This window comes from Mesoplodon mirus, assembly GCF_964341445.2.
Source record: "Mesoplodon mirus genome assembly, chromosome: 12".
Lineage (NCBI taxonomy): Eukaryota > Metazoa > Chordata > Mammalia > Artiodactyla > Ziphiidae > Mesoplodon > Mesoplodon mirus.
Genome location: NC_138988.1, coordinates 38,668,738 through 38,695,481, shown reverse-complemented (window position 1 = coordinate 38,695,481; position 26,744 = coordinate 38,668,738). Strand labels below are relative to the sequence as shown.

The window sequence follows — 26,744 nt, the reverse complement described above, 5'->3', positions numbered from 1 at the left end:
TCAGAGACAAACTATGTGCTGCCACATCTAAGAAAAGTCCCAATTCCAACTTCTAGGTCAAGTCACAGAGCATTCTATTCACTGAATTTTTTTTTTTTTTTTTGGCCATGCCGCACAGCTTGCAGGATCTTAGTTCCTGGATGAGGGATCAAACCCAGGCCCTCGGCTGTGAAAGTGCCGAGTCCTAACCACTGGACTGCCAGGGAATTCCCTCACTGAAACTTATTTTTGAGTTATATTAAATATATATAAAGTAATTTAATCATACAATTTTAATTTCACTTTGGTTCAAAACGCTCATTTTTTATTTACATTAGTTTTATTTTTTTTACAATTCAGTTTTTTGGGTTTTTTTTTTTAGTATATTCATGAGGTTATAAAACATCACCACTATCTAATTTTTAGGAATTTTCATCACCCCAAAAACAGACCTTATCACCATTAGCAGTCACTTCCCATCTATCCCTCCCCCTCAGTTCCTGGCACCCAATGACTTTGCCTTCTGTCTCTTGGACAGAAACGATGAATTTGCCTATTCTGAACATCTTATATAAATGGAACCATATAATATGTGGTTTTCTGTGACTGGTTTCTTTCATTTAACATAAATGTTTTCAAGGTTCATCCATGTTGTATCACGTGTCAGTACTCCATCCCTTTTTATTGCTGAGTAATATTCTATTTTATAGATATACCACATTTAATTTATCCATTCACCAACTGATGGACACTCAGATTGTTTCCATTTTTGGCTATTAGGAATAATGCTGCTATAAACATTTGTGTACAAATTTTATGTGTGAATATATTTCTTCAATTCTCTTGGGCATATACCTAGGAGTGCAGCTGCCAGGTTTAACTTTTTGAAAAACTGCCTAATTGTTTTCCAGAATGGCTGCACTATTTTACATTCCCATCAGCAGTGTAGGAGGGTTCCAATTTCTCCATATCCTCATCAAAACTTTTATTGTCTATCCTTTTGATTATGGCCACCCTTGTCGGGGTTCACATTTTTTTGCATGATATATGAAGAAAAATAATTCTTTGTAGACTATTTTCCTAATCTACAAGAAAAATCAATTTCCAATGCAATAAACTGAACTTCAGATTCAGGGAAAGGATTAATAGCTGATATCAGAGTCTCAGAGAGATCTGACACCCAAACCCTTAAGGAACACTAGTCTGGATGCCACTCATTGCCTTTGGGCTCTGACACCCTGCAGGTGAGCAAGGAGCTGGAACCTCATCGTGGACCAATGCATTTCCACCTCTGTCTTGGGGGTGCGAGACATAACACAGCTGGAAAAAACAGGGTGTCCTTGTTTCCAAAAAGCTGAAGGAACTTCATTCTCTCTTGACTAGCTACAGCCATACTCAGAAGGAGACATCACTGGGGTGATGTGACATACAGGCGGCAGCCTGCACCTATGTGGGTGGCCTAAGAACATCAGCCACCTTCCCCCAACCTTGAGCCTTACTTCCCCGTGATGTATCAGGACTCTAGAGATATTCTGAGTATATCAGGACCAGACATGAACCACCAGTCCTGCTTACCATCCCCTTACCTCTCTGAGGTTTCAAGGGACAGGCTGGCTTTCTCCTCCCTGTGGTCACTGCCACTGCCTGACCGGTGCAGGCTCCGGCGAGAGTGCTTACGCCGAGGTTGCTCCCGCTCTGGTGTGTCATCCTGCTCCACGGTCTCACTTTCCACATAAGGGTAGGCCACCAAGTTGATGTAACCATCACTGTCCCCCTCAAAGCAGACTGATACCACTCCTGTTGGAGAAAAAAAGGCAGCCAGTCAACAAATGTCTACAGAGATTGGGTCCCTTCAGTTCAGACTGCTGGCACTTGCTGTCCCTCAGCCCACTGACATCACCTGCCCTGAATCAACTGTAGGAACAATGACTAGTAGACATCTTTCCAAAACATAGCTAACCACTAATCCCCCATTCTAAGTCCACTATTTACCTTTGATTTTGGATAAATCTATATATATTTCCCATTCTCTTGTCTAACCCTCTCACTTTCTTTTTTTCCTTTTTAATAAATTTATTTATTTATTTATTTATGGCTGCGTTGAGTCCTCGTTGCTGCGCACGGGCTTTCTCTAGTTGTGGCAAGCGGGGGCTACTCTTCATTGGGGTGCGTGGGGGTTCTCATCACTGTGGCTTCTCTTGTTGAGAAGCACAGGCTCTAGGTGCTTGGGCTCAGTAGTTGTACATGTGGGCTCAGTAGTCGTGGCTCACGGGCTCTAGAGCACGGGCTCAGTAGTTGTGGTGCACGGGCTAAGTTGCTCTGCGGCATGCGGGATCTTCCCGGACCAGGGCTCGAACCCGTGCCCCCTGCATTGGCAGGCGGATTCGTAACCACTGAGCCACCAGGGAAGCCCATCCTCTCACTTTCAACTATTGCCTTCTGTACCATTCAAAAGAACTGTATTTTCTAGGTGACATCTACACTTGACATAATTTAACCCTCTACTTAACTGCTCTATGATGCTGTCATTTCCTATGTCCTCCTCTAGATCTGGTTTCCTTCTGCCTGACAATGTCACATAGAGAGACATCAAGACTTCTCAAAGACAGTCCCCAAAATATGTCTTCTGCCGACACTGAACATCAGGCTATTCTAAGCTCAACAGGCAGAACTTCTGCCTCACCAAACCACCAGCATTCCTAAGTTGAAACACCTATTTTCTGTGCTGTACTCATGCAAAACAGTTTGTTGTGTCCATTTTTATCAAACAGGTTTTCATAATTTCTTCTGGATCATTACCAAACTAGTTGAAACAAAATACCTAGAAATCAAGGAGTTTTTTGTTATTTGTTCTTAAAAAGGTCTAGGCTGCCCTTCATCTAACTTCCATATCCAACTCTCTGTCAGCTACACTCCTCGTTTTACACTCTTGGTGGGCAATATCAGCATTATGTGAGAATCAGTGAGAAGCATTTCGGAATATGTCAGTATGCCAGACCAAGAATATCCTTCTCTTTGGCCCATTTCCTTCTCCAGGAGGGCATTGCCCCAATTCTTGGTCTCTTTTAGGAAAAAAAATCCTTAAGACATTAAGGTGAAATAGATTCTTTTTTCTTACCTTCTCATTACATTGCTTAAATGTACACCTCACTTTAGTGAGCTTCACAACTGTGTCCTGGCTTCCTTACATAGATGACTGCCCCTCCTACAGGTTTTTGCCTTTGTAACTTCTTCTCTTTGTCTTTTCCAGAGCTTCAGTTATGTTCAAGTTTGAATGCCCTCTGGTCTACAATATTCTTTGTTTCCTGGGCTCCCCCTCGTACTCTCATCTAGAGTGTCCACCAGGCCTGCCACACAGCTCCCATGCTGGGCCCCTCCTTGCTGCAGGTAACCAGAGTGAGAATTGTTCCTTCTATGTCCTCTCCTTTTCCCTTCTTTCTTGGTTTCCTCCTTATTTGAGTGGAATACATCTTCAAGTAACTTCCTAAGAAAGAGTGTTCAGGAGGTCAATTTTCTGAGTCCTTTGTAGGACTTTATTCTACTCCAACACTCAACTAATAGTTTGGCTGAAGACAGAATTCTACGTTGTCTGAAAATAAAGACAGTTTTACTTCTTCCTTTCCAATCTGGATGTCTTTTATTATTTCATTTTCTTGCCTAACTGCGCTGGCCAGAACCTCCAAGTTATATGTCAACTAGAAATGGAGAGCATGGACATTCTTGTCTCGTTCCTGATCTTAGGGGTTAAAGCAACTGTCTCATCACTGAGTAGGAAGCTAGCTGTAGGTTTTCATAGATGCCTTCTATCAGGTTTGAGAAACTTTCTTTCCATACCCACTTTGCTAAGAGTTTTGTTACTCTTGTTGTTTTATCAAGAATGGATGTTGATACAGATGGCCAACAGGTACATGAAAAGATGCTCAACATGGCTAATTATTAGAGAAATGCAAATCAAAACTACAACGAGGTACCACCTCACACCAGTCAGAATGGCCATCATTAAAAAATGTACAAATAACAAATGCTGGACAGGGTGTGGAGAAAAGGGAACCCTCCTACATTGTTGCTGGTAATGTAAATTGGTGCAGCCACTATGGAGAACAGTATGGAGGTTCTTCAAAAAACTAGAGTTGCCAGATGATTCAGCAATCCCACTCCTGGGCATATATCTGGACAAAACTGTAATTCAAAAAGATGCATGCACCTCTATGTTCACAGCAGCACTATTCACAATAGCCAAGACATGGAAACAACCTAAATGAATGGATAAAGATGTGGTACATATAGACAACGGACTATTACTCAGCCATAAAAAAGAATGAAATAATGCCATTTGCAGTAATACTGATGGACCTACAGACTGTTATACTAAGTGACGTAAGTCAGAAAGACAAATACCATATGATATCACTTACATGTGGAATCTAAAATATGACACGAACTTTCCTACAATACGAAACAGAAACAGACTCACACACATAGAGAACAGACTTGTGGGGGTGGGGGGGGAGGGATGGATTGGGAGTTCGGGATTAGCAGATGCAAACTATTATATATAGAATGATTAAATAACAAGATCCTACTGTATAGCACAGGGAACTATATTCAATATCCTGTGATAAATCATAATGGAAAAGAATATGAAAAAGAATGTACATATATGTATAACTGAATCACTTTGCTGTACAGCAGAAATTAACATAGCATTGTAAATAAACTATACTTCAGTAAAATAAATTTAAAAAAAGAATGTATGTTGGATACTGTCAAGTACTTTTTCTGCATTTACTGAGATAATCATATGATTTTTCTTTTTTTAGTTTATTGATATGGTCAATTACATTAACTTTTGAATGTTAAACCTACCCTGCATTACTCCTATGCTAAACCCTACTTGGTCACGACATACTGTCCTTTTAATATATTCTTGGATTCAATTTGCTAAAATCTTGTTCAAATTTTTTAAATTTAGGTTCATCTAGGACATTAATTTTCTTGTAATGGCCTTATAGAATGAGTAGAGATGTATTCCTGCTTCAACTTTTTGGAAGAGTTTGTGTAGTATTTCTTAAATATTTGGTAGAATTCACCAGTGAAGTTGTGTGGGCCTGGAGTTTTCTTTGCTAGAATGCTTTAAATTCCAATTTCAATTTGTTTACTACATAGGGCTATTCAGATTATTCATTTCTTCTTGAGTGAGTTTTCATAGTTTGTGTGTTGCAATAAATTGTCTATTTCATCTAAGTTGTAGAATTTACTGGCATAAAGTTGTTCATAATATTTTTATTTTTTTAAATATTGGTAGAAACTGTAGTGATGACACATCTGTCTTTTTTTTTAAGATTTCTTTTTTGATGTGGACCATTTTTAAAGTCTTTATTGAATTTGTTACAATATTGCTTCTACATGAAGCATGTGGGATCTTAGGTCCCCAACCAGGGATCGAACCCACATCCCCTGCATTGGAAGGTGAAGTCTTCATCACTGGACTGCCAGGGAAGTCCCACATCTGTCATTTCTGATATTGGAAATTTATGTCTTTTCTTTTTCCTAATCAGTCTGGCTAGAGATTTATCCTAGCCTTTGGTCTTCAGTTTTCATTGATTTTCTTGATTTTTGCTCATTTTCCTACTGAATTGTCTTTTTTCCTATTGACTTTGAATTGCATACACACACACACACATTCTAGAAACAAATCCTCGGTCAGTTTTACGTGATGTAAATAGCTCTTAATTTTCTTTAGAAGTGTATTTTGATAAAACTTTTTAATTTTATATACTCAAATGTATCATTCCCTCCTTTAAAATTTCTTTTTGTCTTGCAGGGCCATCTAAAGCTATAATGGAAACCTTTAATTCTCTGCAGACACATACCACTGAGCACCTTGACACAGAGCATCATAACTGATGAAGGGAGAAATGGTTATGCTATGGGTAGAACAGGAAGAAGAGCCTTCCAAGAGTGGGTAAGATCTGGTAATTAAATGAGCCACGCAACCTACCACTAGTTTAAAAAATATATATTTTTTTATCCTGATTTTTTTTTTAACCTCATTACTCACACCTAGAAAGAATTCAGGTAGGAAAAAGAAAATCAATGGTCCTTTACTTCATTTGATATAAGCCCTAATTTTCTTGGCATTTCTAAGATTGGCTTAAACACAGAGAATTACATTTGGGTAGAGGTTTTTGGGGGATTTTTAATACACTTTACTTTTTAAAGTTGTGGTAAAAACATATTTAACATAAATTTGTCATTTTAACCATTTTTAAATGTAAAATTCAGTGGCATTAAGTACGTTCACAATGTTGTATAACCACTTTCGTTATCTATTTCCAGAACTTTGATATCACCTCAAACGAAATCTCTGTACCCATTAAATAACTCCCCATTTCCCTCTCACCTGAAACCCTGGTACCCTCTAATCTACTTTCTGTCTCTACAAATTTGCCTACTGTAGATATTTCGTACAAGTGGAATCATGTAATGTTTGTTCTTTGGGGTCTGGCTTATTTCACTTAGCATAATGTTTTCAAGGTTCATCCACCTTGTAGCATGTGTCAGAACTTCATTTGTTTTTATGGCTGAATACTATTCCAGTGTAAATATATGCCACATTTTGTTTATCCGTTCGTCTGTTCAACCCAATCAAACACTTGGGTTGTTTCCACCTTTTGGCTATTGTAAATAATGCTTCTGTGAGTATTACAAGTATCTGTTTGAGTCTCTATTTCCAATTCTTTTGAGTATATACCTAGGAGTGGAACTGCTGAATCATATGGTAGTTCTGTGTTTAACTTTTTGAGGAACTGTCAAACTGTTTTTCCATAGTGGCTGTACCATTTGACATTCCTACCAGCAATGTTCCTATTTCTCCATATCTTTGCCACTCTTTCTTTCTTCCTTCCTGTCTTCCTTCCTTTCTTTTCCTTCTTTCTTTTAATGTATTTTTATTTATTCAAATTAATTTTTATTGGAATATAGTTGCTTTACAATGTTGTGTTAGTTTTCTCTCTTTTTAATAGCCACCCACTGGTTGTGAGTAGTCTCTATTGTGGTTTAGATTTTCATTTCCCTAATGACTAATGATGCTGATTACCTTTTCATGTACTTATTGGCCATTTGTGTATCTATTCTGGAAAAATGTTTATTCAATTCCTTTGACCATTTATGAATAGGGTTGTTTCTTAACTTTTTTTTTTAACATCTTTATTGGAGTATAATTGCTTTTGTTTCTTAATTCTTAACTGGCAAAAAGAGGTAGACTAGTTCTTAAAACTAGTTGTTGTTTTTTACCTCAGGGCTTTTGTTTATGAGTGGAAGCTTGGAATGTTCTTTCCATTGTCCTTTGCCCACAGCTGCTCCTCATCCTTCAGTCCTTTAAGTCTCCCCAGACACTCCTTCCCTGATCATTCTATATCAAGTGCTCTGTTTTGGAAGCTTTATTATTTTCAATTACAGAACCTGACTTATTTTATTCAAAGTACTTATCACAATCTATAACTGTTTTGTCTATAATTTGTTTATTCTTTATTTCTCACACTAGCGTGTAAGCTCTATAAAGGTATGGGCCTTTTTTGTCTTTTACGCTAATGAGCACAGGGCCTGGCATCTAGTAGATGCTCAGTTAAGTACTGGTAACTGAAAAATGAATGAGGCAAAGTTTTGAATAACTATATAGAAGCCTAGAACCTCATATTTAGTACTATTAAGAAGTAACACTTGAGGGGCTTCCCTGGTAGTGCAGTGTTTGAGAGTCCGCCTGCCGATGCAGGGAACACGGGTTCGTGCCCCGGTCCGGGAAGATCCCACATGCTGTGGAGTGGCTGGGCCCGTGAGCCATGGCCGCTGAGCCTGCGCGTCTGGAGCCTGTGCTCCGCAACGGGAGAGGCCACAACAGTGAGAGGCCCGCATACCGCAAAAAAATTTAAAAAAAAAGAAGTAACACTTGGGATTTCCCTGGTGGAGCAGTGGTTAGGAGTCCAATGCAGGGGACATGGGTTTGATCCCTGGTCCGGGAAGATCCCACATGCCGCAGAGCAACTAAGCCCGTGCACCACAGCTGCTGAGCCTGAGCTCTAGAGTCCGCGAGCCACAACTACAGAGCCCATGTGCCACAACTACTGAAGCCTGCGTGCCTAGAGCTCATGCTCCGCAACAAGAGAGGCCACCACAATGAGAAACCTATGCACTGCAACGAAGAGTAGCCCCTGCTGGCTGCAACTAGAGAAGGCCCACACGCAGCAACGAAGACCCAACAAACTGGAATGGAATGGAATGGAATGGAATGGAATGGAATGGAATGGAATGGAATGAAATGAAATGAAATGAAATGAAATGAAATAAAATAAAATAAAATATTTTTTTAAAAAAGAAGTAACACTTGATAACTACCGCTGGTCATACGAAATAAATGAAAATCCCTCTTCAAACCTACTGCCATAATATAGAATATTACTGGCATTTTTCCTTAGCTGAGTTTTAAAAATACCTGTACTTCTGGCAATCAAGAAATAGATGTGTAATTGTGGGTTAGTATTAATACATTTATTTTCTAAACCTGTGTATTCAAAGGGGCTAAATGCAAAGATATTCCAGTAGCAATCAGAACATCTAGCACCAAGGTCTTGTTTTTTCTAAATACCATTCCTAAAAGGAAGAAGAGCTTGTTGCAGAAGTATTTGGTTCCTGAATCGGGACAGGAAAAATACAAGACAAGCCTGGAAGATCTTTCAGTAACTGTAAGTAAAGCAATAGTCAAAAATGATGGGGGGAGCTTCCCTGCTGGCGCAGTGGTTAAGAACCTGCCTGCCAATGCAGGGGACATGGGTTCGAGCCCTGGTCCGGGAAGATCCCACATGCCGCAGAGCAACTAAGCCCATGTGCTACAACTACTGAGCCTGTACTCTAGAGCCCACGAACCATAACTGCTGAGCCCACATGCCACACTACTGAAGCCTGCGCACCTAGAGCCCATGCTCCACAACAAGAGAAGCCACTGCAATGAGAAGCCCGCACACCGCAATGAAGAGTAGCCCCCACTCGTCACAACTAGAGAAAGCCCGTGCACAGCAATGAAGACTCAATGCAGCCAAAAATAAATAAATAAATTTATAAGTGGAAAAACAGCCAAAATTTGAACAAAATGTACGGATTAGTTAATAGTATTATACCAATGTTCCTTTCCTGGCTTTGGTAATTATAAATTATACTACGGTTATGTATTTTTTAATGATGCTTTTGCTTATTGATACTAGACAACCAGCCTAAGTAAAGACTCTGATTTTAGTATAAGTCCCTTTACTAATAATCGGCATGACACAGCATCATACTTAAAATCTAAACCCTTTAAAATCAGGTACTGAAGTTCACTTAAGGAACTTAAGGGCAGTGTTAAAAAGGCCCAGGTTTTCACAGGCCCTCATCCACTTCTGCACATTGGCTGGCACCATCACACTGCAGCCTCCTGTCTGCTGGAGAACAGACCACAGCACAATTTCTGCCACAGTGAGTACATTCCCAAGAAGCCAGGAGCTCTTCCCAAAAGCTGAATTCATGGAGCAGAACACAGTGGCTTCCCTCTTCTAGCTGAAAAATAGCTCTATCTACCCAGCTATCTATAAGGGTTAAACTTACAGCATTATGCTTCTGGCCAAACAGAAAACAGAAAATGTGCATGTTCCCTTCTCCTTCAACGGGATACATCATTTGGATACCGAACTTCATCTGAGTCTTTAGCACATTCTTCCAAATTAAGAGTAAAACCCAGCACTTAAGAAGGTTTTCTGGCGTGCTCTTGACTGCTGAATGTGTGTGAACAGTAGAGAGGACTCTAGTGGTCACAGAGCAGCCAGTGCAACACAAGCATAGAGAGAGGAAGGGAGGGGAGGCTGGGTTTGTGTTGATCTAGATGTCTTTCAGTGCCCTGTAGTCTCTTCCAAACACTGAATTTAAGCCCAATGCATTGGTAGCTAAAGCAGTGGGTTCATCAACTTGGATTATGTTGCTAATATCCAAATCCACATCTGGCATCTGAATCATCTTGGAGAGACCATTGACTGCAGCTTTCAATTCATACAGATACTTTAGAATATCACCTTGGTGGAAAAAATAAAGTATCTTGGCGGAACTCAAGAGGTTAAAGACTCTTCCTGCATCTAGCACGGGGCTGATGGTCCTGCCATGCACACTGGGGAGCCAGTACGTGCATCTACACAGAGAGGTGAGCCATACAGTGACAGGACTTTACTTGGTACATCGGCATCATGGAACCATTAGAGGAGCTCTTATTATTTTTGCAACTTTTCTGTGATTTTAAATTTATTTCAAAATAAAAAGTAAATGACTTCCCTGGCAGTCTTGTGGTTAAGATTCCATGCTTCCACTGCAGGTGGCACGGGTTTGATCCCTGGTCAGGGAACCAAGATCCCACATGCCACGTGGTGCAGCCAAAAACAAAACAAAAAAAGGTAAAAACCCTATGGTATCAGTCTTTGAAATACATGAATTGGACCCATCATATCTTCCATTTTCTCTGAATAAACTGGACTTCATTTGACTTAAAAAGAAGAGATCAATTTTAGTTTAATTGTATTTTTGAGAAAGTGTATTTATTCTTCCCTAGTGAAAATGCAGCCTGAGGAAAAAAAAATCACGTAGATACTAAGGATTTGCTATGGCTTTTAAAGACTTCTGGTTCCCCAGTCTGAGAGAAGGTTGGGGGAAAAACTGAACCAATATATGACTGACAATCCTTCCCTGGGTGGCACCTTGAAATTCTAACTTGTCCCAATTCTGGTGGTTGTGATTTAGAAAACATTTCTTTGGAGCCAGGGGCTCAACTCCATTTTAAGGGGTATTTTTTCCCTGAGCATCAGAAGAACTCCATGAGTTAACAGGGCTTGTACTTCTCTTTCTGGTTTTGGCATATTTATAGCAGAATATTTGGCCATGGATGTGTTGAATGTGGATGAGTAGGTGGCTAAAGCGACATTTATAAAGCATTTATAACTGTTGTTTCTTAGCCACTTAGGGACAGCAGTGTGTGTGATTCTGGCTTCTCTCTCGTTTTGCAGCCTTAGAATATTTATTCCTCCAAATTCAATATTATTCTGATTCTGTTTTGAAAATAATAACAAACCATACAATTCAAAACTGCACAAAGGACTTGAACAGATATTTCTCCAGAGAAGATACACAAATGGCCAATGGCACATCAACATCATTCATTAATCATTAAGAAAATGCATATCAGGGCCTCCCTGGTGGCGCAGTGGTTGAGAGTCCGCCTGCCGATGCAGGGGATACGGGTTCGTGCCCCGGTCTGGGAGGATCCCATGTGCCGCGGAGCGGCTGGGCCCGTGAGCCGTGGCCGCTGAGCCTGCGCGTCCAGAGCCTGTGCTCCGAGGCGGGAGAGGCCACAGCAGTGAGAGACCCGCATACCGCAAAAAAAAAAAAAAAAAAAAAAAGAAAAAAAAAGAAAATGCATATCAAAACAAAACAATGAGACACCACTTCACACCTACTAGGGTGGCTATAATTTTTTTTTTAATGGAAAATAAGGGTTTGTAAGGATGTGGAGAAATAGGAACACTGTTGGGAAGAATGTCAAATGGTACAGCCGCTATGGAAAACAGTTCGATAGTTCCTCAAAAAAGTTAAACACAGAATTACCATATGATTCAGCAATTCCACTCCTATATACTCAAAAGAACTGGAAACAGAGACTCAGATAAATACTCACAGAAGCATTATTCACAATAGCCAAAAGGTGGAAACAACCCAAGTGTCCATCAACAGATGAACGGATAAACAAAATGTGGCATATATTTACACTGGAATAGTATTCAGCCATAAAAACAAATGAAGTTCTGACACATGCTACAAGGTGGATGAACCCTGAAAACATTATCCTAAGTGAAATAAGCCAGACCCAAAGGAGAAACGTTACATGATTCCACTTGTATGAAATATCTACAATAAGCAAATTTGTAGAGACAGAAAGTAGATTAGAGGGTACCAGGGGTTCAGGTGAGAGGGAAATGGGGAGTTATTTAATGGGTACAGAGATTTTGAGATGATGTAAAAGTTCTGGAAATAGATAATAGTAATGGTATATAGCACTGTGAGTGTATTTAATGCCGCTAAATTATACACTTAAAAATGGTAAATTTTGGGCCTCCCTGGTGGCGCAGTGGTTGAGAGTCCGCCTGCCGATGCAGGGGACACGGGTTCGTGCCCCGGTCCGGGAGGATCCCATATGCCGCGGAGCGGCTGGGCCCGTGAGCCATGGCCGCTGGGCCTGCGCATCCGGAGCCTGTGCTCCGCAACGGGAGAGGCCACAACAGTGAGAGGCCCGCATACCGCAAAAAGAAAAAAAAAAAAAAAAAAAAAAAAAAAAAAAAAAAAGGTAAATTTTGCTGTACAGCAGAAATGAACAAACATTGTAAATCAATTATACTTCAATTAAAAAAAAGACAAGGTGCATCCACTTTAAAAAAAAAAAGTTAAATTTTATGTTATGTGGACTTTCCTGATGGTGCAGTGGTTAAGAATCCACCTGTCGGGGCTTCCCTGGTGGTGCAGTGATTGAGAGTCCGCCTGCCGATGCAGGGGACACGGGTTCGTGCCCCAGTCCGGGAAGATCCCACATGCCGCGGAGCGGCTGGGCCCGTGAGCCATGGCCGCTGAGCCTGCTTGTCCGGAGACTGTGCTCCACAACGGGAGAGGCCACAACAGTGAAAGGCCCGCGTACCGCAAAAAAAAAAAAAAAAAAAGAATCCACCTGCCAGTGCAGGGGACATGGGTTCAAGCCCTGGTCTGGGACGATTCCACATGCTGCGGAGCAACTAAGCCCGTGCGCCACACCTACTGAGCCTGCAATCTAGAGTCTGCGCACTACAACTACTGAAGCCTGTGCACCTACAGTCCGTGCTCCGCAACAAGAGAAGCCACCACAATGCGAAGCCTGCGCAACGCAACAAAGAGTAGCCCCCGCTCACTGCAACTAGAGGAAACCCGCGCACAGCAACGAAGACCCAATGCAGCCAAAAATAAATAAATAATTTAAAAAATGTTTATGTTATGTATATTTCACCACAATTAAAGATTTAAGGAAACAAAAGTCAATACCAATATGGATTGGTTTTTCTAAATCGAGGATCCCCCAAGTAAAGGGTGGTATAAACATGACTGAATTCATACTGCTTTGGAAAAGTTAAAAAACAGAACACAGGGGCTTCCCTGGTAGTGGTAGTGGTTTAGAATCCGCTTGGCCAACATTGGGGACACAGGTTCGAGCCCTGGTCCCGGAGGATCCCACATGCCACGGAGCAACTAAGCCCGTGCGCCACAACTACTGAGCCTGCGCTCTAGAACCCTTGAGCCACAACTACTGAGCCTGCGCTCTATAGCCCGTGAGCCACAACTACTGAAGCCCGCACGCCACAACTACTGAAGCCCATGCACCTAGAGCCCGTACTCAGCAACAAGAGAAGCCACCACAATGAGAAGCCCACGCACTGCAGCGAAGAGTAGCCCCTGCTCGCCGCAACTAGAGAAAGCCTGTGCACAGCAACAAAGACCCAATGCAACCAAAAATAAATAAATTAAAACAAACAAACAAACAAAAAAACCCAGAACACAGGGAATTCCCTGGCAGTCCAGTGGTTAGAACTCGGTGCTTTTACTTCAGTGGCCTGGGTTCAATTCCCCATCAGGGAACTAAGATCCCGCAAGCCATGTGGCACAGCCAAAACAAAACAAAAAACAGAACACAAAAAACTTAACTTACACATGAGGGACAATCATAAAAATATATAAACATAGCGACAAAAATCAGATTTCAAAATCAAGTACCTTAAATTCTGGTATATATTCACGGGGTTCTAGTCTATAAAGTTAATTTACATTTTAAAACAGATTATTTTTCCTTTAAAAGTTAGGACCCTCCAGGCCCCAGTCCTTCTGTAGATTTCTTACCATCAATTCATCCCCCAGCACATACATACACAAGCTCCACAGAGCCTCCTCGACAGCTGTCTCATCGCCTTAGCCTGGAAAGCATCCAAATCTTCCTCCTCTGGGACCAGATAAGTGCTGCCCCTTCTCTCCTAGACCATTCCAGCAAACAGGGAAACCTCCTTGACAACAGCGTGCTCTTCACCAATGGGACTTAATGCTGTGAATTCTTCTCAGGTTTACCTATCAATGAATTCAATTTTCAAGATCTAAAGACCTTGCTGATGCTTTCAGCTTCAAATTTTGCTTAACAAAGTGACTCTGCTGCTTTGAGACAACAGAGACCTACAATCACACCACATGGCCATCAGAACAAGGAAAACTGAGCTGAGGGCCTATAAGCTGCTGCCATCTCCAAACTGGCCAGTGACTGACCTTTGTACTCAGGGGTGAACTCCTTCATTTCGGGAGGGAGGGACTCGTAGAAGCGCTGCTCCCGGGAGATGAGGGGCTTGCACACAGTGTGGTCGTCGTAGCGCATCATGCTGCTGTGTCCGCCCACCTGGTGGATGAAGGGCTCTAGGAGGACTCCCCGGTCTCCGGCCCGACTTGCGTTCTTGCCATACTGCCCCACTTCCATGGTTTGACAAACACACATTGCGTTGGGGGCCAGTTGCACACTGAAAGCAGAGGATGCAGCACATGAGCCACGAAAGGAGAGCTAGGTAGAAGGTCCTGGCGAGCTGAAAACCAACGGTCAGAGTCTGTTCAGTTTATTCTTCTCTCCTAACAGAGGGAAGAGAGGAAAAGAGGGAATCAAAACACCAGGCAAGCTACAGTTTCCCTGGAGTTCACAGAATACCCACTCCTGAGGAAAAACAGGGATTCTGTCTTGTTCCCTGCTATGTGTTCCCCAGTATGTACAACACTGCCTGATGCATGAGAGGTAGCTGAGTCAATTTCTGTTGAATGATGTAATTTTGGTCTCCTCCATCCATCTGTCTTTTTATGCACAGAAGCCCTTATTCTCTTCCTTTCCTAGTTCTCAGATCCCTTCTAAGTTCTCTAAAGGATTTGATTTTAGAGCTACAGTATGTTATAGCCATCAGGAAGCCAACTATCCCTGTTTACTTCACATTCAGTTAAGAGCTCAAGAAAAAAACAGAAAGCAACACCAACTCACTCTATTTGGATTTCTCACAATACTCAGTACTGGTAAGGGTCTCTCCCTGACTCAAAGGAAGGGTTTTTGCCTGAGAAATCAGGTCACTCTAGATTCCCAACTTTTCTGCTGAAGGTGCCAAGGACCAGACAGGGAAAGCCATTCCTTCCTGAGTTGCAGAAGCATAAAAAGGTTTTGTTTGGTGACTTCCTGGTGGTCCAGTGGGTAAGACTCCATGCTCCCAATGCAGGGGGCCTGGGTTTGATTCCTGGCGGGGGAACTAGATCCCCCCCACATGCATGCTGCAACTAAGAGTTCACATGCCGGAACTAAGAAGACCATGTGCCGCAACTAAGATGTCTGCATGCCGCAACTAAGAGCCCTCATGCCACAACTAAAAGATCCTGCATGCCACAACGAAAAAACATGCTGCAACGAAGATCCCACGTGCCACAAATAAGACCTGGCACAGCCAAAATAAATAAATAAATATTTTTAAAAAATGTTTTGCTTTTCTGAAAGGAATTCAGGCTTCATATTTCTTCTACTTTAAATCTATGGCCATCAATTTATGACCATGTCTAGTACTACATAGCTTCCCTTTCTGTTTGACTCTAGGGACAAAGAAAAGCTCTTTGTACTTAAATAACCTCCTTTTAATGTCAGTCTTCTCTCAAGAACGTTAATATAGTGGGCAACTTAATACTGAATATATTTTAAAAACTAGGAATGTAGTAGGTAGCGGGGGTCGGGGAGGGAAGGATTGGGAGTTTGGGATTAGCAGAGGCAAACTATTATATACAGAACAGATAAACAAGGTCTTACTGTACAGCACAGGGCACTATATTCAATATCCTGTGATAAACCATAATGGAAAAGAATATGAAAAAGAACATATATATATGTATAACTGAGTCACTTGGCTGTACAGAAAAAATTAACACAACATTGTAAATAAACTATACTTCAATAAAATTTTTTAAAAAATTAAAAAGGAATGTAGTAGGCAAGACAACATCTGAAAGATCAAGACTAAAAAAGAAAAAGAAAATATAGAGCAGAAATATGGTTTTATATGCAAGAGCCAATAAACTATTTTTTTTTCTGAACCTCATAATTATGGGCAAAATGAGCTATACAAGAACACTGTTGCAAAACTGCAAAATTTTCTTAATCCAAAGCTGCCCAGGAAACTATGTTCTATTTCACCACTATCAACAAAAATAAATTATTCTCCATTCCCACTCCCACAAACAGATGAGCACCACTTTAAAGCTATTCATTTTTTAGTCCTCCTTCAGGATAGGATAAGGCAACTCCCTGCCCCAGGGAGTTTTTTGAGACTCCATTCTCTTGAAACAAGAGTTCGATGAACACCTCTGCGACTCCTACGGCACCCTGTGCCAACTCTAAGGCAGCAATAAATCACTGTACTGTCATCTATTTTGTCATCTGTCACCACCACCACCAAACCATTCTCTCTTAACTCCATCTAGGATCCAAGGCAGTTCCTGGCACACAGTAGTACTCAAAATGAGGTTTGTTAGAATGAATTAAAATAATTCCAGGAAAAGGACCACAGTGAGTAAAAGCACAACAATATGAAAATAAAATATGAAAGCACAGTGGCAGTGCTTAGGGCAGAAAGTGGGGGCAGGAAGCAATTGCGGAAGGCTTATCTCAGGGTTCCTAGAGGTGCCCACTGTGGCAGTGGACTCTAGTTAGCAATGTCAATCGGCTCCTGCCCCGGCTCCTCTTCACCCTGGGATTGCCTCTGACCACAGATGGGATACCAAAAAGGTGCCAGACTTTCTAGCCTGGGTCAGTGCGTATCTGGTTTAGGAGAGGGGTCAACAGTGCCAAGTGCCCCAGAAGAGTTGGACATTAGGGCCGTTCCCTGGACTCTGAGAGATCCGTGGCATCCTCTGCAGCCCCCACAGGACTGAAAGGAAGAAGTTCAATCTCCAGTCAGATGTAGACTTTTGATATTTTGTTTCCCGTTGATGTCTACATAAAGTCATGGTACTATTTTTGTGTTTGAAATATTTTCTTAGAAGTAAACATGTAAAATATACCACATTTCTATAGCTCTGATTTGGCATTTCTTTTTAAATAAACTGGGAACCTGAAAAAGTGGAAGTGCCCAGAACTCTCTCAACCTCTGTGAAGAACTCTCTCAACCCCTGGCCTACAAGGTGTGGAGCCTTGTATGTCACTTGAAGTAAGAAACTTCAAGTTTCCTCATGAAGACATGCCCACTGCCAACCCTGTGGGATATGCCGACGTAGGTGAAGGGCTTGGGCTTGACTCACCTACTGCCCAGCCTTGAAAGTTCTGGAAATAGCAAAAGCTCTGACTTTTTGATAAACAACCAGAGGTCGTTCCTGAAGTCTGGTGTCCACCAAGGCCCGCTGTAAAAACCGTGGACTGAGAGGGCTATGGATGATGGTGTCTGTCTCCACTATTCCTTTCCTAATAGAGTCCCAATCTTGTTCAGGCAGCCAAACCTCAAGGGAATGCGAAATTCCATTCTAGCTCAGGGAGAATCTTGAACAGTACCTCAGTTCTTACGAGCTCATTTAGGAAAAAGCATGTGACTCTCTTCTTCCCAATGAGATGAGGAGAAGTTGGCCAGGGATTCTCTGGGAAAATACACCTTGCTCTTAACACGAGAGAGGGGTACCTCCTCTTCCTCAGGATATTATTCTGTCTGCACGTGATATGTGAGACTACTGCAGCCACCTTGTGACTCTAAAAGATACTTGCCTAAGACAAGGCCAACATGCTGAGCATACAGAACAGGAAGAAACAATCAGGGCCCATGCTGCTGTCACTAAAGTACTAGATATCCTGTTGTGTAACAAAAATACATTTCCCTTTATGCTTTAAGCCAGTCGCACTAGGATGTTCTGTCACTTGCAGTCAAAACCATCATAAATGAAAGGACAGAAATAGTTGCATCAAAATCCCCAGATCTCCAGTTAATACACTTTGCACATAAAGAGGTCACTAACTGTTTTCTGATGACAACAAGGAAACTTCCAACAACTGAAGAACAAGCTCTTTCACTAATGACAAAGGGCATATTCTCCATAAGCCCTAAAATGAAAAATGTTGCTCTATAATCTTTAAAGTGTCCCTGAAGGCAGAGAATGTGAATTATGTCTGGTCCATAGCGCTGGTACCAAGATACTAAAAAAGAACCTGACCAACAGAAAATTCATTCTCTCACACGTAGAAATGAACCTGTCCAAATATCCAAATAATTAGTTTAGAATTGATTCTACTATGCTTCAACAGGAGGCAGACCATAAAAGAAATTTATACTCTTGCCACTTCAGGACCTTACTGCTCATTATTATTATTTTTTTTTTTACAAACGGAGCTAAATACCATGTAGTCAATAAATCATATTTCCCAGAGTGTAAGTAATTCTCAAAGATTTTGCAGACTGTCCTCTGCAAATACACTGACCTGATTTCAAGTAGTTTATGCCATTCAAGGTGTCAATAGCTTCTGCAGTCTCTTCTAGACTTAAGAAACTACTAACATAAAGAAAAACTTGTGGGGACTTCCCTGGTGGTCCAGTGGTAAACAATACGCTTTCCAACGCAGGGCACGTGGGTTCAACCCCTGGTTGGGGAACTAAGGTCCCACCCACATGCCGCGGGGGAACTAAGCCCATGCACCACAACTACTGGGTTCGCGCGCCTCAACCAGAGAGCCTGCGTGCCGCAAACTACAGAGCCCAGGCGCTCTAAAACCCACGCGCCACAACTAGAGAGAGAAAACCCACACGCCACAACTAGAGAGAAGCCGACGTGCCACAACTGGAGAGAAGCCCGCGTGCTGCAACGAAAAGATCCCACACGCTGTAATAAGACCTGACGCAGCCAAAAAAATAAAGAAGGGACTTCCTTGGTGGGGCAGTGGTTAAGAATCCACCTGCCAATGCAGGGGACACGGCTTCAAGCTGTGGTCCAGGAAGAAGATCCCACATGCCGCGGAGCCACTGAGCCGTGCACCACAACTCTGAGCCTGAGCTCTAGAGCCCACGAGCCACAACTACTGAGTCCGTGCACCTAGAGCCTGTGCTCCACAACAAGAGAAGCCACTGCAATGAAAAGCCTGCACACCACAACAGGGTAGCCCCCGCTCGCCACAACTAGAGAAAGTCCGCACGCAGCAACAAAGACCCAACACAGCCAAAAATAAATAAAATATAAAAAATTTTTTTGAAATAAATAAAATATATAAAAATAAAAATATATAAAAAAAGAAAAACTTGTGAATTCTTTAAAAGCTACAAAGTATCAAAAATATCACATAACAGCAATCATGAGGGACTCTGGTTTCACTGCCATGAGTTTCACTGTTAGTTTTTAAACTAAAAACAAACCAAAAAAAGCTCCCTACCAGAATATGTTTTTGGTTTGGTTTGGTTTTGTAAACAAAACTCCAAAGGTTTTCCCTGGGGAAAACCTTTTAAATGGTACTCTTTTTCGCTATGTGGCATCTTAGACCTGCATCACTACAGAAATCATGGCCAAGTTTCACTTTTCTGTGTAGATGTGTTCCCATGTAAATATGTTTCCAAGTTACCTGTCTTGTCTACTTCCCAGGTAACATAAAGATTTTTCTCTGGAAAGGTGGAATTCCTACAGATACAGACCTCTATGCTGGCAAGCATTGATTTCCTGGGTGTCAAGGAAAGGAACGAAGAATAGTGCTTGAAAATTACAAATTAGCCACTTTTCCCCCCCTATTTTTTGGCCACGCTGCATGGCATGTGGGATCTTAGTTCCCCAACCAGGGATAGAACCCGTGCCCCCTGCAGTGGAAGCGTGGTGTCTTAACCACTGGAAGTCCCAGGGAAGTCCCACAAAATAGCCACTTTAATTCCACTACTCAGACCAGGGAAGTCCCACAAAATAGCCACTTTAATTCCACTACTCAGACAGACCCAGTAACCATACAGTGTGGAGGAACTTGTGAGTTGCCATCCCAGTTTCTAAGACCAGCAGAAAGCTGGCATTTAATAAAAGCATCTCCAGGACGCAAAGAGGCTCCCACTTTCCCCAGTCATCCCAATGGCCCTTTGCTGTGACTGACAAACATGCAGAAGTGAAAAGCAATTATAATCAGTATTTAATTCCTACAGCCTAATTCTTTGACATGAAAATCTGAAGTGGCATTTTCCCTTCAGAGTTGAAGGGAAGTGTACTATTGTCCTTCCTCTCTACACCTTTTTGTCCTTGGCAGAAATAGGGCATTTCTCATTTGGGGGGCATTAAGGAGTACTGAAAGGAAGTAATTACAAGGAGTTACATTCTTAGGGCTTTGAGAAGAATCCTTAGGAAACTGTCTTAATCCATCTGGGCTACTGTAATCGAATACCATAGACTAGGTGGCCTATAAACAACAGAAATTTGTTTCTCACTGTTCCAGAGGCTGGGAAGTTCAACACCAAGGCAATGGCAGGTTTGATGTTCGATGAGTAACTGTGTCCTCACATGGTAGAAGGGATGAAAGGGCTCTCTGGGGCCTCTTTTATAAGGGCACTAATTCCATTCATGAGGGCTCCACCCTTATGACCTAACCAGCCACAAAGGTCCCACTTCCAAACACCATCACATTGGAAATTAGGTTTCAACATATGAATTTGTGAGGGACACAAACATTCAGTCTAGAGCAGAAATCACAATCAGTGTTTTAAGCTCTGCTGCCAGAGTACCTGTTCACTCTTTTTCTGATGAGACTTCACCATTTCTGCCATGACTTGATAGAATATTTGGTGAGGAAATCTTGTTTTTGTGAAAAGGAAACTGCCCTTTTCTATGGAAATAGTTTGTAGCATTGTGTGTATTGGATTGAAAATTATTTTACTTTAAAATATTTAAAAATAAGAAAATTCCCATTGTGGAAACATGATACATTTCAGTATTTAGTAGTAAAGCTCCTCTCTGATTAACACAACCTTGAAAAATGGAAATTAATCAAGAATATCATTTAATATTATGCATTAGAGTAGACAAGACCACTGTGTTCTGACTACCATGTCTATTCTTACTGGGTTGTTTGCACTGGGGTCTGAATCAGGTTCTGGGGGGCGGGGGTACGAAAAGTATAGCACCAAGCTAGGCTTTGGAACGTTTGGCAAAATAATGTGGTGATTAAAATTATATGACCCAGGACTTCCCTGGTGGCGCAGTGGTTAAGAATCCACCTGCCAATGCAGGGGACACGGGTTCGAGCCCTGGTCCGGGAAGATCCCACATGCCACAGAGCAACTAAGCCTGCGTGCCTAGAGCCCGTGTTGCACAAGAGAAGCCACCACAATGAGAAGCCCGCACACCGCGACGAAGAGTAGCCCCCACTCGCCACAACTAGAGAAAGCCCACGTGCAGCAACGAAGACCCAATGCAGCCATAAATAAATAAATAAATAAATAAATTTATTTATTAAAAAAAAAAAACAACTGTGCCCAAATGAAAGGACCACTGGCTTAGCTTGTGGGTTTTTCAGTAATAGCTGCATTTTATTCAACACTGTCACCAGGCTCAGGAGCAGAGCAGAGGTCTAAATACTTGAGGAAAAGGAGCAGCAGACATTCTTCACAAATGTGGATGCTGGAGTAAAGGGGGGCTTAAGTAGCAGCAATTCCCTCCATATATCCTGGTGACTGATGTTCAGAGAGGAAATAATGTAGTTTGTTTGAATCAGTTATTTTAGATCATTGGAAGTTTATATTAAAATGGTTAAAATTTTGTCAGCTTATGAACGGACTGCTCCCCCAGAGGTCATGGAGTCCCACTGCTCTGCCTATGAATTTGTATACCACCAGCTAAAGAAGTCTATATTTGTTTGTCCTTCATTTTCTTTAAAAAACTTTGGTTCCACATTTCACTGCATAAAATGGGAAGGAGGCTATTTTTAAGAAGAACTTGCTGAGATTCTGAAATTGAATTTTTTCCACTGGTGAACAGCAAAAAATGGAAATAAATTTGCACTTTAAAGACACTAGTTAACAACAGTTAGGTTGACTTTCTGGTTATAGTTACTAACTCCTTGAACATATAATTGAACTCCGAAATGAATTATGTTCTAATTCAAGTAAAACAAAGTTTCTGATATTGCTGAAATTTATATATTAATTTGTTTTCCTTTTTCAAAGCAAAAGCTGTTGGTGAGGTAAAATGACTATCAGGTGTTATTATGGCTTATAAATTAATAAATGGGATATTTACTTCTGTAAAAAAATTAAAATGGGTGAATTGTGGTATATTAATACAGTGGAATACTACAGAAAAATGAAAAAGAACCAACTACTGCCAAACACAACACAGATGAATCTCACGGGTGTGATGTAGCAAGAAAGAATCTAGACACAAAAGAGGCCATGTGGTGTGATTCTATTTATATGAAATTCAAAATGATGAAGACCACAACAGTGGTTTCTCTGGGAAAATACTAATTGAGAAGGGGCACAAAGGTAGAGGTGACAAAGATGAGTACTATACATATCCACTGAGCTGTGTATAGCTTTACTATAAGTCAGGACTTAATAAAAAGGAAAAAAAAATCAATAGTACTCTCCTACACTAGCAAAAAACAATTAGAAAATGAAAACTGTTTAAATATATCCCATTTACAACAGCAACCAAAACTATATAAAGTACATATGAATCTTTAAAAATTATGACAAATAAATAAAACTTTACTGAAGGACCTAAAAGAAGACATAAATACACCATATTCATGTTTGGAGGGCTCGATATTGAAATGTAATGCAATTTCAATAAAAATTCCAAGAGAGTTTTCTGACAAACTTGACAAGCTGACTTTATATTCATATGGAGGAGTAAAGACCAAGTAATGTAGCTAGACAGCAATGTCAAAGAGTAATGAAAGGGACTTCCCTGGTAGTCCAGTGGTAAAGAATCCGCCTTCCAATGCAGGGGACACAGGTTCAGTCCCTGGTGGGGGAACTAAGATCCCACATGCCACAGGGCAACTAAGCCCGTGCGCCACAACTACTGAGCTCACGTGCCTCAATGAGAGAGCCCACGTGCCACAACTAAAGAGTAAACCTGCACACCACAACTAGAGGAAAGCCCAGAGCCACAACGAAGAGCCCATGAGCCCTCAATGAAAGATCCTGGTGTCGCAACTAAGACCCGAGGCAGCCAAAAAAATAAATTAAATAAATAAATATTAAAAAAAACGTAGAAACTTATTTTAAAAAAACTTTAAAAAAAAGAGTAATGAAAGATGACTTGCCCTCCCTAATAGCAAAGCTCTTTATGAAATTATAGCAATTAAGAAAGAGTATAGGGCTTCCCTGGTGGCGCAGTGGTTGAGAGTCCGCCTGCCGATGCAGGGGACACGGGTTCGTGCCCCGGTCCGGGAGGATCCCACATGCCACGGAGCGGCTGGGCCCGTGAGCCATGGCCGCTGAGCCTGCGCGTCCGGAGCCTGTGCTCCGCAACGGGAGAGGCCACAACAGTGAGAGGCCCAATTAGCTAAAAAAAAAAAAAAAAAAAAAAAAAAGAAGAAAGAGTATATTTTGCAAACAGATCTTAGGAACAGACATGGGAGTGTGTGTGTGTGTGTGCCTGAAGTAATATTTAATTAAAATAATATTAAATATTTAAATACCCATTATTCAACTGAAAAAGATGATCTATGTCATAAACAGGCTACATACAGATAAAATTCTATCCCTACCTCCAACAATAATCCAAAATAAATTCCCAACATATAAATGTGCAAAATAAAACTTGAAGGCAATAAATACAAAATTTAAATGTGTTTTGACAATAGATTAGGTAAAATTCCGTAAGACATAAAACACACAAACCACAATAGGAAACACTGATGAATAAGACGCCATTAAATATTTTTTTAATTTTAACAGCTTTTATTGAAGTATAATCTACAAACCATAAAATTCACTTAAGTGTACAATGCAATTATTTTTAGTAAATTTACAGAGTTGTACAATTCCCACAACCCAATTTTAAAATATTTCTATCACTCCAAAAGATCCCTCATACCCACTTGCAATCCCCCTTCCTACCACCAGCCACAATAAAATTATTTTTTGTATAAGAGAATCATAAGTGAAGATAAAAGTCAAAGAAATGATATTTGCAATATTTATAATTAGCAATATTAGTAAACAATATATGAAGAACTATAAATAAAAGTGGGAAAAAAAAAGAAAATGGAAAAAAGAAAACACTCAGATGGCTAATAAACGTGATAAGATGCCCCCCTTCACAAGTACCAGAGAAATGCAAATTTAAACAGGAAACCATTTCAATTCTGTAAGATCAGCAAAAAATACAAAGTGTGAACATACCAAGCACTGGCAAACCAGGGAGAAATGGCTCCTCTCCTATTCTGATGATGACAACACAAAACCAAAGATCTGTACTCTCCACAACCCAGCACGTACCCAGGATGGCAGGTTCAAGGATGTTCACTGCAGCATTGTTGTAACAGAAAAATGGGAAACGATTTAAATGTTCATCAATGGGCGAATGGATAAATGAACGGGTATATTCATAAACTGTATAGTACTGAATTAATAATCTACATATGTCAACATGAATACATTTCAAAACAAACTGGAAAAGCATGTTTGGAAATATTTCTAGTATGCCATCATTGTAAATTTTTAATACATAAAACAGTATTATACATGAATTTATGGACACACTTATGTATTAACAACAACAATGATATGGAATGGAAGAATGTGCATCAACTTTACAGGAGGAAAGGAAAGGAGGGGACTGGTATCTAGGAAGAAAAGGGAACTTCAGCTCTTTTAATAATTTTTAATTTCTTTTTAAAAAGTCTGAAACAAATATGGTAAAATGTTAACATTTTTAAATCTATGTGCCCAGTACACTAGTATTGTATTATTCCCTGAACTTACATTTCATTAAATAAAACAAAAAGCCTTCATAGTGCTAAAAGCCTGATGTCAATACACAGTACATGACAGGAGAAGAACATACTAGCAATGGTTCCCAAAGTGGAGTATGAATACCATCACAGTCCCCTGGAAATGGGAAAAAAATATTAGAACTCCTCGATCTGTTTTCTTCACTAGGCCTCCAAGCACCACACTCCCCTCATCTTCCTGTTACTCAATCTACTTTGCTGGTTCTTCCTCTTCTTCCCAGCCTAACGCTGGAGACCTTGGGGCTCAGTCCTTGGTCCTCTTTTGTCTAGCTACACTTTCAGTTCAGTTCTCTTTCTTGAACACCAAATTCATATATCCAACTGCCTATTTGATCTAGGAAGTTTAAATTTAACATTGCCGACAGAATTCATTTCCCCCCGCCCCCAAAAAACCTCTCCACCTGCAGTCTTACCCATCCCCAGCTCCATTTTCACAGCTGTTCTCACAAAAATCCTGACAGGCATTCTTGATTCCTCTTTTTCTCTCAAACCCCATGATATCAGTAGGGTATCATGTAATCCTACTGAGTCTATCTTCAGAACAAATCCAGATCCAACTACTTCTTATCATCTCTAATGCTACCACCTGGTGCGATCACCAACTGGTATCCAGCTTCTATCATGGCCTTCCTGCAATCTGTTCTCAACACAGCAGTCAGTGGCTCTGTTAAACTGACAGTCAGAGCATGTGACTTCTCTGTTCAAAATCCTGCAATGGCTCCCATCTCACCCAACACCTTGCCATAACCTGTAAGATCTGCATTCCTCCCCATAACCTGTAAGATCTGCATTCCTCCCCACCCCCATTTTCTCTCTTATCTGATTCCTACCCCTTTTCCCTTTGCTTATTACCTCACTCTGAGTCATACTGGCTAGACACACAGGAATATTCCTACTTTAGGGTCTTTGCACCAGCCATTCCTTCTGTCTGGACCATTCTTCCCCCAGATAGCCAAGTGGCTAACTCCCTCACCTCCTTCAAAAATCTTGGCTCAGGACTTCCCTGGTAGTGCAGTGGTTAAAAATCCACCTACCAATGCAGGGGACAGGGGTTCGAGCCCTGGTCTGGGAAGATCCCACATGCTGTGAAGCAATTAAGCCCGTGCACCACAACTACTGAGCCTGCGCTCTAGAGCCCGCAAGCCACAACTGCTGAGCCTACGTGCCACAACTACTGAAGCCTGCACGCCTAGAGCCCGTGCTCCACAACAAGAGAAGCCACTGCAATGAGAAGCCTGCGCACCGCAGTGAAGAGTACCCCCGCTCACCACTAGAGAAAGCCCGTGCACAGCAATGAAGACCCAATGCAGCCAAAAAAAAAAAAAAAAAAAAAAAAAAGGCCTGTGCCCAAATGTCTCTCTCAATTAGGTCTACCCTAACCTCCCTAAGTTTAAACTGCAAACCCGCCTGGATGCTCCATCCCCCTTAATCTGCTCTACTTTTTCTTTTTTTCATGGCACTTATCCCCTTCTGACATGTTATATATTTTATTTATTGATGTCTGTGGTTTATTATTATTATGGTGTCAGCTCCATGAAGGAAAGGCTCTTTGTTTTTTCACTATATATTATCCAAACTGCCTGGAGCAGTGTCTGGCATGTGGTAGCCACACAATAAAAACAGCTGAATAAATGAATATATGTATATGATTATATAACAGATGTGTACA

At 41.1% G+C, this 26,744-nt stretch overlaps 1 protein-coding gene and 1 pseudogene across 10 annotated transcripts in view; both read right to left on the bottom strand.

The window, feature by feature from the left end:
- The window catches only part of IP6K1 (inositol hexakisphosphate kinase 1), a 76,856-nt gene that overhangs the window by 6,703 nt on the left and 43,409 nt on the right, over positions 1-26,744 (bottom strand). For 3 of the 9 annotated variants that reach the window (XM_082639628.1, XM_082639629.1, XM_082639630.1), the window contains exons 2-3: positions 14,374-14,724; positions 1,566-1,776 (exon numbers count right to left, since the gene is read on the bottom strand). In XM_082639628.1, coding sequence (XP_082495754.1) covers positions 1,566-1,776; positions 14,374-14,596 — 434 coding nt within the window. In that variant the 5' untranslated portion in view covers positions 14,597-14,724. Of the gene's footprint in view, positions 1-1,565; positions 1,777-14,373; positions 14,725-24,464; positions 24,588-26,744 lie in introns of those variants that run through there. The other 6 variants (XM_082639634.1, XM_082639632.1, XM_082639636.1 and 3 more) reach the window with 4 other exon arrangements.
- Positions 9,317-10,195, bottom strand: LOC309814163 (aminoacyl tRNA synthase complex-interacting multifunctional protein 2-like; annotated as a pseudogene). Its single transcript has one exon. The product of its transcript is annotated as an aminoacyl tRNA synthase complex-interacting multifunctional protein 2-like (transcript).